This window comes from Chelonoidis abingdonii, chromosome 2 (genome assembly GCF_003597395.2).
Source record: "Chelonoidis abingdonii isolate Lonesome George chromosome 2, CheloAbing_2.0, whole genome shotgun sequence".
Classification (NCBI taxonomy): domain Eukaryota; kingdom Metazoa; phylum Chordata; order Testudines; family Testudinidae; genus Chelonoidis; species Chelonoidis abingdonii.
In genome coordinates this window covers 39,063,848-39,076,579 of record NC_133770.1, presented here as the reverse complement: position 1 = coordinate 39,076,579, position 12,732 = coordinate 39,063,848, and the positions used below count along the sequence as shown (strand labels likewise).

Here is a 12,732-nt window from a genome sequence, read left to right as displayed (position 1 = left end):
GTCAGGTGCAGTGCCGACAGGTTCAGATGCAGGAGACTGCTGTGGTTTTGGGACAGCAGGTCTGGCTGGAGAGGTAGCTGTAACAGAGCAACCACCGAGAAGTCCAGAAGCATGCCAAACCAGTGCTGGTGTGGCCAAGCAGGCTCTGTCCTGCTTGATCTTCATGAGGACTCTGTAAATTAACGAAACTGGGGGGAAGGCGTACAACAATGCCCCCAATCATGAGAGCAGAAGAGCGTTTGACAGGGAGCCTCTGTTGATCCTCCAAATTGAGCAGAAAATGGGGCATTTCCTGTTCTGCCTGGACACAAACAGGTCCACCTGGGGTATCCCCCATCTCTGGAAGACGATGCTGACCATTTGCCAATGGAGGGATCAGTCACGGGGAGACAAGAAGGTCCTGCTGAGGGGATCTGCCAGAGTGTTCCTGGCCCCGGGGAGGTGTGCAGCTAGGAGAGGGATGTCGTGTTGTATACAGAAGTCCCAGAGCCTGAGGGCTTCTTGGCAAAGGGAAGACAATCTGGCTCTGCCTTGCTTGTTGATATAGAACACAGCTGCTGTATTGTCCGTCAGGACCTGGACCACCCTGCTTTCTATGTGAGGGAGGAATGCTCGGCAGGCCCGATGAACTGCTCTGAGCTCCCTGACGTTGATATGTAGAGAGTGATAGACTCATAGACTCATAGGTCAGAAGGGACCAATATGATCATCTAGTCTGACCTCCTGCACAAAGTAGGCCACAGAATCCTACCTGGTGCCGTGATCATGACTCCAGCAATGACTGTGTGTGCTGAGGTCTCCCCATCCAAGGTCCGAGGTATCGGAGACCAGGGTCACTAATAGGGACAGAGCCGTGAAGGGAACTCTCTCCAACACCAATGCAGGATTCTGCCACCAGGTGAGTGACAACAGTACTTGGTCCGGGACCCTGACCGCCTGGTCCATGCTGTGTCTATTGGGGACATAGACCAAGGCCAGCCATGCCTGCAGGGGCCTGAGACTGAGCTGTGCATGTTGGACCATGTAAGTGCAGGCCGCCATATGGCCCAAAAATCACAGGCACGTGTGAACAGTGGTGAGAGGGTGGATTTGCATGCAGGAGCTGAGGGCCACCATGGCTTGGAACCGAGCCTCAGGGAGGAAGGCTCTGGCCTGAGTAGAGTCAAGGACTGCTCCAATTAACACTATGCATTGCAGTGGACTGTACAAATATTCAACCCCTTTTGCAGGGATGTAGTACTTCTTTTCTGCCTTCTTAAAAGTAGGTGGAATGGAAGTGGGGTTCTATCACAGCACTTGGCAATCTTAAGGACCCCTGGGTGGATGGGCAGTGTGACCTGGGCTGGGGTGGAGGAAGATATAACATTAAAGAGGTCATCAGACTCTTCTGTGAACTCCTCAATTTTTAACTTCAAATTGGAAGCCACCTTTAAGGAAGGCCTGGTACTCCTTGAAGTCGTTGGGGGAACTGCCCATTTGGGAGGGACCTGCCACTGTTTCATCTGGAGATGACAATGATTGCACCGCCGGAGGGTTGAGGGGAGGGTTCCCCTTCCTTCTCTGGGGACTGCTCCTTAGGTGTTGAAGCCTGTTGCTCTGCCTGGCGTTGGATTTGGTGTCGTGTTCTGACTCTGGTGTCAGCAGTGCTGGAGGTGGCTTGTCTGAGATGGCCAGGGAGGACTGGTGGGAATATAGGACCGGCATTACAGGCACATCCCATGGGTTCCAGCATGGCCACTGAGTGGGCCACTGTCCCTGCTACCATTCCGCCGTTGCAGATGCCACACCGGTCTAGCTGGCTGGCAGTGAATCACCCCTCCTTGGCAAGGGACTGAACTCCCAGTCCAACTCAGACCACTGCCCTTCCGGCGACCAGGACAGGGCCATCAAGGCCTCAGTTTGCAGATTGACTTTGGTTGGCAATTGGTGAGACGAGGGCAAGGAGTGGTGCCTGCCCAATGAGCGGTATCAGGGAGGTGGAGACTGGTGCCGTGATGGGGAGCAATTCCGCCTCGGTGGGGACTGACGTCTGGGAGACCGTCTCGGAGAAGGTGACCTGCTCCGTGGTGATCTTTGGTGTGAAGCTCCCTAGTACCGGGGGTACAGGGACCAGTGGCTCGAATCTGGTGGCCATCCCTCGTAGACAGAGCGTGCCATCGGGGAACTGGGCCTTTTGACCAGAGACTGAGGGTGCAGTGGCAGGGTCCTAGGCTGCAGAGATGGTGATCTCTGCCTGTGGTCCAGGAACCGAGGGTGCTCCACTGCCCTATGGGGCGGACCCATGACCAGCTTGCCCTTACCTGAGTCTGGTGCCTGCCATGGTGACTGAGGTGCCATTCAGTCTGCTTGTTCCTTAGCTGCTGGGGTTGCTTTGGGCAACGAGGGCTCTAGGAGAAGCCAGGGTCCCCTGCCACTCCCAGGAGTTGGAGGTGGATCCCTGGTTGGGCGGAGAGTCCAGACGCAGCGATACCCCCGTGAAGCACCATTGAGACACATAGCCTGACATACATCCTTTGCCTAAAGCCCCTTTCCCCTCTGGTGCTGGAAGGCTCCTCTTCCTTTGATGCTTCTTAGGTACCAATGAGGGGGAATGGTGCTGGGCGGAGCGTGGGGTCTGAGCTGGAGGGTTTCAGTGCAGGATGAAGCATAGCCTCAATGAGGAGGACCATCAAGGGGATATTCCTGCTCCTTCTGGGTTCTAGTACGAAAGTTTTTGCAGTTTCTGCACTTGTCCTTTCTATGGGATTCCTCCACGAACTTCAAACAGCTGTCATTGGGGTCACGTATAGGCACTGGCCTGTTGCATGACGAGCCTGGTGTGAAGCTGAGAGAGCGGGGCATGCTGTGCTCCAGGGCGAAGTGCCAGATGGGACTCTGAACTACCAAACTAATCTAACACTTAACTCCGTGGTCCCCAACCTTTTCTAGGTGGCGGGCACCGGATGACGAGCCACCGAGGACTGTGGCTGGCGGACAAGTATCTGCCGAAATGCCACCGAGAAGCAGCAACATCAAGGGGAGTTGCCACCGAAACGCTGCCGAAAATCAGCGGCATTTCGGTGGTGACGCCTCGTGGTGACACAGCTTTTCAGCAGCACTTCGGTGGCGACACTTCTTGATTGCATCACTTTTCAGCGGATGCTTGTCCGCCAGCTAGTACGCGGGCACACATAGATGCCGTGGTGGGTGCCATGGCGCCCACAGGCACGTTGGGGACCACTGACTTAACTTAATAACTAACTAAATACCTACAAAGTATATACAAAAATATATATACGATGGGCTGTAAAGAACCACTAACGTTCTTGCAATGCTAGATGAGGTGCTCTGACAAACTGCCACGGGCAGTAAAAAGGAACTAAGCAAGCGTAGGGTCAGCAGTGCCTAATATACCAGTGCATAAGCACGACACTCAAGGGGGCGCCACAGGTGACCCTACAGATACTGCTAAGGCAAAAATCTCTGACAACTGTGCACATGGGTGCACACACATCTAGAATGGAACTGATATTAGCAAGCACTCGAAGAAAAAATATTAAATGCACACGTACAAAATGGGGAATAACTGGCTAGATGGTAGTACTGCTGGAAAGGATATGGGAATTAGTGGCTCACAAATTAAATATGAGTTCATGTTGCAAAAAAGACTAATATCATTCTAGGGTGTATTAACAAAAGCATTGTCTGCAAGACACAGGAAGTAGTTGTCCCGGGTACTTGGCACAGGTGACACCTCAGCTGGAGTACTAGGTCCAGTTTTGGGCACCACACTTTAAGATGTGGACAAACTGGAGAGACTCCAGACTCCACAAAGGACAGCAACAAAAATGATACAAGGTTTAGAAAACCTGCCCTATGAGAAAAGGTTAAAAAAACTAGGCAAGTTTGATCTTGAGAGCAGTATGACAATAGCTAAAGAATCACAAGAGTTTTACAGTTGTCACTGCTGCTCAAATTCTTCACTTCTTGTCAGGGTATTGTTTCCCTCTGAATATCAGCTGGTACTTCACATTGCCCCCTCCCACTCTGAACACTTACATATTCCAAACTCATTTTTCCACAGAATTGTTATGCACATTTTGACTGAGGGTTTGCATTTTCCTGCAAGCTCTAAGGTCTTTTCTATACTAGAAAAATTACACAGTTTTAACTAAAATGATTTAAAAAATTATCTAGTAAACTGGTGCAACTCTCTAACTAGACGAACTAAATCAATTTAAAAATAAATATGCTTCAACTTTTCTAGAATAGATGAGGCTTAACACCTCATGGCTTCTGTAGCATCTCATATTTTTTGAAATGCTGGAGATTTTGCTGCACCATAAGTAAACACACATTTTGTCTTTTCCCTATTCACTTGGTATTTTTTTCACTTTTAATATTAACAGATCAAATTGCCTTTTTGTAGAATTATACCGTAGTGATAAATGAGCATGCTGGAACCTACACTGCCTCTTTTGAAAATGGATGAACTGTAGCCATCACAAGACTTCAGCTTTAATGTGCTTAGTCATGAAAGAGTGACTTCTACTGAAAATCATCACCTCGCTACATTTTCCACAAGTACGTCTTGGTTTTCAAAAATCCCATGCCAAGGAGGTTTAAAACAGGAGACTGCATTTACACAATGCACTATATTAAGGAACCTTTTTCTTTTGTAGTACAATATTGCAAAAATGCTGCTATAATTAGGAGGTGGAATTTTCAGAAGCTTCTCAAACATTTAAAATTATGACAAGCTAGAAAATTTGACATACATGTCTTGCTAAATGTACCCTCTAAAATAGTTTATCCTCACTGAAAAATAAAAACCTTATTGTTAAAATGACTCTTTAAACTTAAGTTAAAACCTAATGTCAATATAAATGTTTTCCTTTACATTTTTTTTAAACTTCAGACTAAGGGTTTGTCTAGACAAACAGTTACTGTGCAGCAAGATGGACTGTACATCTACAGAACTCCAGCATGCTGTGCACTAACTTTCCACCCAGACCCTGATGCATTAAAAGCTTCCTAGTATATTTGCATAAATGCTCTTATTCTCCATTCTCCTGATACAAGACAGAATTTTAAATGTTGGCAATATGCACTTACTAACTGCCACTTTAGGTGGCAAAGTCCAACACTTAGACACCACTGAGAGTTTCAAAACTCCCTATTCAGCTGTCACCCAACCCTGCAGGTGCCTAAATCCCCATGGCTCCTAAATTTCTGCCAGTGGGTATATGCAAAACTGCCTTAAAGTCCATATGCTGCTGAGCTTTTTGGAGCCCTAGCATGCACCTATGTCCTGGCAGGATTCTTAAAATTAGATGGGTTTCTACTGGATCAGGCCTTCCACAAAAGATAATCAGTGAGACTGGGAATTTTTCAGGCCAGGCTATTAGGTATTCTGAGGTGAGTCTCTCTCAGTTTCTCCTGTTGTATAAACAAACATTTCTTGGAGCAAGGGCATTAACTCTCCCATGTCCCAGGTCAGTGCTCTCACCACTGGGCTACTGTTTTTTTTTTGGTTTGTTTTTTAAATAGGAATGAAAGCAAAGTCCCAGGCTCATCAGATGAGTTGACTAGAGGCTTTAGTAAGTCAGATTAAAGCTTCAGTCATCCCTCTGTTTTTTTTTATAGTGACCCCTCTGGTTTTTATAGTAATTTTTCATGTAATTCTTTCAAGATTAGTTCAATGTAACCTTTTAATTGTGGATACTGGTATATAACTAGTTTCTAATATTAGAATCTAATTAAATTTGATCTTTTCATCTATTTCCTGCTACTTCATGGAAAGTATTAAGTAAAATAGCAGTAATAAGCTTGTAAATGGGGAAAAGTCTAACATGACAGGTTTTGAAAAATGTTACTCAATATTGTGATAGAAATACACTATCCAGAGAGACAGCTGTGAGCCCTGGAAACACAAAAGGATATTAATCTGAAGTGAAAACCTAGTTTTACCTTCTACGTATTGGAAATATCCACCAACTTGCATTGCGTAGAAGACTGACTGGTTAGGGATTAGTGGTCATGACACACTATATGAATGCTGATTTTCCCATTGACAAATTACTAAAAAGCAGATCAAGACCAGACACAGTACTTCTAATGACTTTCTGATTCTGTTTTTTTCAGTGGCAGTTTCATATAGTATATGTGCACTAATATAACTCCTCCAATACAAATGCCATTGCAACAAGATTTATTTTAATTATTTGGATTTAACTTTTCTTTCAGCATTATCATAATAACTTTGTTCTTTTAACAGCAGGTTGTCAAAAACACCTAAGGAAAAATATCATACACTGAAATTGCTCTGTTCCTCTGGCTCTCAGTGTTTATGAAGTTTAGATAACATTTATTAAGTGCATTAAAATTCTCCAGTAAAAAGCATGTTAGAAGCAGAAAGTATTTTTACATCTAATTCTTAATGCTATATCCAAAGATTATGCCAGTCCCACTTTTCCAAACATGTGAATCAAGTTACTGATGTGTCAACAATATTAATAACACATTAATAATAAGTAATTCATTGGAGCAGAGACTTGAACTTTGCCCCTCCCACCTACAAGTGAGTACCTGAACAAGCAGGCTACAATCACTGTCAAGTATGTAGAGTACATGCTTCCCATTCTTACGATATTTGGTTCTCTTTAATTAGTATAAAGTCCACCTATGTATCCCTGGTGCAGACATCTTACTAATTACTATTACTGTAGGTATTAACTTAGAGCCTGACATTTTAAAAATGCCATACAAGCATTAACTAAACACCATCAAGGATTTTTCATTCATGTTAGAGAGACATCTTTCAGTCAAACTCTTGAAGGAGTGATTTTTTATTCTGAAAGGTAATCTGAATTTTAACTAGTTCAACCATCTCAAAATTTGTATCATCTTCACAGATAATAAGGATTACCATTAATTGCCTGGACAAATAAACTGGGTAACACTTTCAGTTTGCTGCATTGATTTACAGATCAAATGCCTTTGAGATCAAAACAACGATACAAAGATTGGATGCTTTATAAACTAAAAAAATCACAAGTTACAATTAGAGAATAATTTTAACAGCTAATTTGTCAAACTCTAAGAAGCTTTTACAGTATCATCTTTTACTAAAATGACAGTGTATATCTCCAGCAAAATAAAAATACATCCATCTTCTATTGTATTTATACTGAAGGAGAGAAACAAACAAGGATAATATAGCCAGGTAACTGTGAAGTAATACACAAACCAACAGATTGCGATGACATCATGAAAGTAATGTTTGAGTGGTTTGCGATGTCAGATCTTGAAACATGTGACAGCCTTCCTAGTTTGCCTGTGCTGTGGTTGAAGGAAGATTTTCACAAGTATGAACATTTTGACTGAAACAACATGTAGAACTGTTCATTTGGTCTGACTTCTCCTGCATTCTATTTTTTTGTAAGTTTATGTTTCTCTAAGAAACAGAATATCAGAAGGAACAGGTTTTTCAGATGTTACATAAACTTACAGTGTGATTTCAAGCGAAGACCAGTAGGATGATGATGAGTAATAAGTAAGAGGCAGAGGCTGAAAATCAGATATTTGCTAGTCAGAGGAGTAAATCTACCAGCTAAAAGCAGCAACGAGGGTCTTTGAGTGGGGTTTGATGAGGGTACCCAAGTGAGCAGCACTCCCAAATGCTTGGAAATGGGGTACTTAGTATTTCTCAGAATGCTGGCCTTGGAATCTACTAAAGGACTCAGATGTTCATATGGCCTTGGCTTACAGATGTGATCAATCTGAAGCCTCCTCTCCCACATACCAAAGGTTGGTGGGACTGAGCATAAGCCTTGTTCTCTTTCCTCCACTTTCCCTGCCCCAGCTGTTAAGAGTGAGGGGGAGCTTCATTCTTTCCTTCAGCCTCTCCTCCACACCCATTTGGCTGCTGGAAGGAAGGAGCATCACTCTTTTCCGGTTTTCCTCAGATGCTGCAAAGCAGAAACTGTTCTCTTTTCTTCCTATTGAGAAAGGAGTTTAAGCATTCCTCTCCATCCCTATTCCTAGAAGTTGGGGGCGGGGGGGAAAAAAAAAAAAAAAAGACAAAGCTTTGCATTTTCTTCATTTGCTCCCTCCCTGACACAAAGTTACCTGCATACCACCGCAGTTGCTCACAGCTTTTATTCTGAGCTTCAGGATTAATGAGGTTATCGTAATTTCACACACTATCACTGGTATTACTTAATAAGCACCATGAACATGCTTGGTATTAAAGAAATAGAGGAAAATGCTGTCTTCTTGCAGCATCAATCAATATAGCAAGTGAGTTGAAATACATATCAGGCCTAACATCCAGTAACTTTCTAGGTCTGCATTGTGTGCCAGATCCAGAAGTGCGCACACACAATACTCCTGCATTTGTGCATACAGCTATGCACATCTACAAACGTTTGAAAAGGCGGCCCATAAACCAGTGTTTACAGGGTCAATTGTGAAGTGATAAAAGGTTTTTGTTTTCTTTGTAAGTGACCTATATTTGATTGTCACTGACATACCTTGCAGAAGTTTTAAGGAGGTTATGAATGAAGAAAGGGAGATCACAACACCTTTATCCTGTTGCTCAACATCATTGTTTGCCGCCTTCTGTCCGTGCCTCTTATTCTGTATCTCCTCTGCTGCCTCATCCTTCCTCTTTCTATTCCTGCTCCCTGGTCTCTCTTTCCTTTCCTATGTAATACTCTGCTCGCTCTGTCTCACTTCACTGATACTATATAAGGCTCTTCTACATCAATTTCAGGAATTTCCAGTTCGTAACACACGCCTATTCTCATAGTGTAACACTGACAGACCCCAGTCATCAGGATCGAACCTGGGACTTCTGAAGTTTAGTGTATGAACCTCTAATGCAAGAGCTAAAAGCCATAGGGCTCTTAGCTAAGGTTGTAGATGACTCATTAATCTCTAGATGGTCTAGGTGCCACTAGAGGGGGACAGCACCACACCAAGCAGACGAGGGTTACAAAAGCATATTTACATTTCCAAGCCATTGTTTTTTGGGAGTGACAGGAGAATGAACCACATCATTGAAACCAAAGCACCATGAGCAAGAGGAAAACAGGAGAAATAAAGGCTGGAGATGCCTGACCTGGGGAGGTAACATTACTCACAGGTCAAAAGTTAAAATGCTAAGGCAGTCATAGGCAGAGCTGCCCAGAGGGGAGGGACAAGTGGGGCAATTTGCCCCCAGCCCTGGGCCCCGCAGGGGCCCCCATGAGAGTTTTTCAGGGGCCCTGGAGCGGGGTCTTTTACTTGCTTCAAGGGCCCCGGAAAACTCTCACGGGGCCCGGGCCCCCGGAGCTTCTTTCGCTCCGGGTCTTTGGCGGCGGGGGATCCTTCCACCCCGGAACCCCTACCGCCAAAGTGCTGGGTCCTTGGCGGCAATTTGGTGGTGGGAAGAACCCAGGTCCCCTGAATTCTCTGGGCAGCCCTGGTCATAGGAAGAGTCCAAAAAACCACAGGGGCAATCTCCTGATGGAAGTTTGAAGCATTGAACAGTGGTGTGAACAGAGCAAAAATGGTAGGCTCCCCATCCTTTCTTTCAGCACCCCACCCCCTGAGCTGCTTCAACAAAGCTGCTTTCCCCTGCCCTCCTCCAACTGCCTCACAGCTGCCTAAGCAGCAGCTCTGCTCATTGGGGATTTATCTTTCAAACACAGAAATCTGAAGTAAAAGTAATATAATTATTACGCAATGTCCTTTTTCTGACTCTTTTTGGATTGTCTGTAGAGCTGGACAGAGAAAGGTAGTTCTGTTTTGCAGAAGATTTTGATATTTTGAAATGTGGATTCGTTCTGATTCAGAATAGAAACCAAAAATTTCTGAATTCTCTGTGAAAGGGAAAGGAGCCCCAGCTCTGGGGCAGTCTACCTGGCAGGCTGCCTTGTAACCATAGACCCTAGAAATCCTGGGGCAACAGGATGTCTGGGAGCTACGAGTCAAGGCTCTCAGGACTTCTATGCCCTTGGCTGCTGTGGATCCAGGAAGCCAGGGTTCCCCAGCAGTCCTCTTAGTGGCAGAAAAACAGGCAGGTTTCCACTGAACCTTTGGCAAAACTGAAACAAACTCCATGAAGTGTTTGAATTTTGACAAATTGGCAAATTTCGATGAAAAAATGTTTTGTCAGAATTTTTCTGACTAGCGTTAGCTGTCTGTCTTGGGCAAAGAAAGCCCAGTTACTGCAGGAGTGTGATCCAAAGATGGTCTTCGTATGCTGCTGCAGAGCCCAAGGAAAATGTATAACTGTGAGGATATTAAATCTCTGGCTTTTAAGCATCTGCAGCTTTTTAGGCCCTGAAGACATTCTGAACTCAAATGGGAGTTCATGCACTGGAGCACCAGGCAGAGTAAGCTGGAAGCTGATGCCAAAAAGCTCCTCACAAGAAGGTTTGATGGGACAGTCAATCCCAAGTATTCAAAATCCAGGACTCCTCAATAATAATGAAACTGTCTTAAAAATCATGAGATTTTTATTTGCCTTCTGGGTTTTGAGCCTCTAGAGTTAAAATTTATAAGCAGTTTTCCTGAACTATATGGGCTGCTAGATGGTTGCTTGCTTTTTATCTTTTTAAATGGAAGTTGAGATACTCCTGTACTGAGAATTACTCATGGAGCTGGGGCTTTAAGAAAAAACACCAATATCGCAAGATGCATAATGACATCACAAGAGCTGGCAACACAGCATTCAGCAAACAGGCTGAAGGCACTTAGGGTATGTCTACACTGCACAGTAAACCAAGGCTCAGACTCAAGTTTAAGCCTAATCCCCCACACTGTCCACACAGAAAGCCAGATCCCATGCCTACCACTCCAATCCCTTCACACCACTCCAAACCATCAAGACTTAGTGAGGGTGAAGAAATGCTGGAAGGAAGGAGAAAGAATATGCTTTTTAGGAAACTTTTAGAGATTTTTAAGATGTAGTTATAATTTCCACCCCTCCTGCCCACACCCACAAAGGCTTATGCAGTAGAGCAGGGGTAGGCAACCTATGGCACGCGAGCTGATTTTCAGTGGCACTCACACTGCCTGGGTTCTGGACACGGGTCAGGGGGGCTCTGCATTTTAATTTAATTTTAAATGAAGCTTCTTAAACATTTTAAAAACCTTATTTAGTTTACATACAACAATAGTTTAATTATATATACATAGACTTATAGAAAGAGACCTTCTAAAAACGTTAAAATGTATGACTGGCACACGAAACCTTAAATTAGAGTGAATAAATGTAGACTCGGCCCACCACTTCCGAAAGGTGCCGACCCCTGCAGTAGAGAGTTTGATTGAACAGGTGTGGGGATATGAAAAATAGTATCAATTTTCTTTAAACTCTCTGAAAGATTTGTTAAGTATTTTCCCTGCTAAGTACGTTGCATATACAGAATACATCTTGGCATGGTATAATGGTTTTTATCAGCACTCATCTGAGATGACTTATATTATTCCCTCATGGCTTTGCCACACGAGTAGCGTGGTTACCTCAAATACAAACCCAGCACCATGTATTCTCCATATGCACAAAACACACACACACTTTATTTTCATTTTATATATAAATGCAACATTCATCACTTGTAATCAGTATTACTAAAATATATAAGCAGTATTTAGTCAATGAGACTGTAAGCGTGACACACAAAAGGGAGATGAACTAAATGATCTGGACTGATTCTATTTTCACAATCACTTACCAAGATCTTTTGACATATCAAAGAAAAACAATCTGAAATTAACTGACAATACATTAATAATGCAGCATCACGACAGCCAAAACAGCACACACTTAAAACTTTTCCTTAATCTGAGAATTTCAGTTACATTTTTCCAAATTAAATTTAATACTTCTCATTTCCTGATAGTAACTAAAACATTACCTGATGATATTTCTTCAGAATGTTGTGCATTTCTGCTACATCTTCACTTGTTATAGTTTTGATGATATATCTTTTGTCATATGAGGTGTGAAAACGGGCACCACTTCGTGCTTGAGAATCATTAGCAAGTGGAGCACTTCTTGTCAAGGAATTCTGCCACATTAATTAAAAAAGGGAAAACATGTCAGACAAAAATACACAGTGTAGTTGAAATGCATGCAGTACATTCAAATTCGTTTTCTATTCTCTTACCTAACATTTGCACCTTGCTCAATTCTACCAAAATGCCAATCGGCTGCTAGCTTGGCTGAATGGTCATTTACTTCACAAAATATTTTGCAAAGAGAAAAACATCAGTGTCCACCAATGTTTAAATGATATTTCTGAAGTAAATTTACATTGATCTCGTACTCTTTATTTTAAAAACAATTAGCTTTTGGAAGAAAATTAAATAGGGAATAAAACAGTTGAAATACAATAGTACACCAGAATAAATACACATACAAAATGAATCAGTTGAAGCACTGTCATATTAATATTAATATTAATTAATGCCTGAGACAGTGTAATCTAGCACACAAAGCATGAGATGAGAGTTAGAATTCCTTGGTTCTAATCCCAACTCTACCACTGATTCAGTGTGTGGCCTTGGGCAAGTTACATGCAGTCTCTTGTTTCCTCTTCTGTAAAATGAGGGTACCTCCCTTCCTTCCTCAAAGGGGAGTTCAGAGGATTAGTTAATTTTGTATAATGCTTTGAAGATACAAAGTGCGACAGGATTAGCAAGTGTTATTAGACTGATGCTTGCGTGACCTCAAACTACAACAGGGTAAAGAATTCTCTT

General features: G+C 43.3%; 1 protein-coding gene across 4 annotated transcripts in view; it reads right to left on the bottom strand.

Annotated features, from left to right (window-relative positions):
• Positions 1-12,732, bottom strand: part of PIP4K2A (phosphatidylinositol-5-phosphate 4-kinase type 2 alpha) — a 207,756-nt gene that overhangs the window by 48,259 nt on the left and 146,765 nt on the right. For all 4 annotated transcript variants that reach the window (XM_032775653.2, XM_075062290.1, XM_032775655.2 and 1 more), the window contains one exon: positions 11,889-12,041. In XM_032775653.2, coding sequence (XP_032631544.1) covers positions 11,889-12,041 — 153 coding nt within the window. The remainder of the gene's footprint in view (positions 1-11,888; positions 12,042-12,732) is intronic.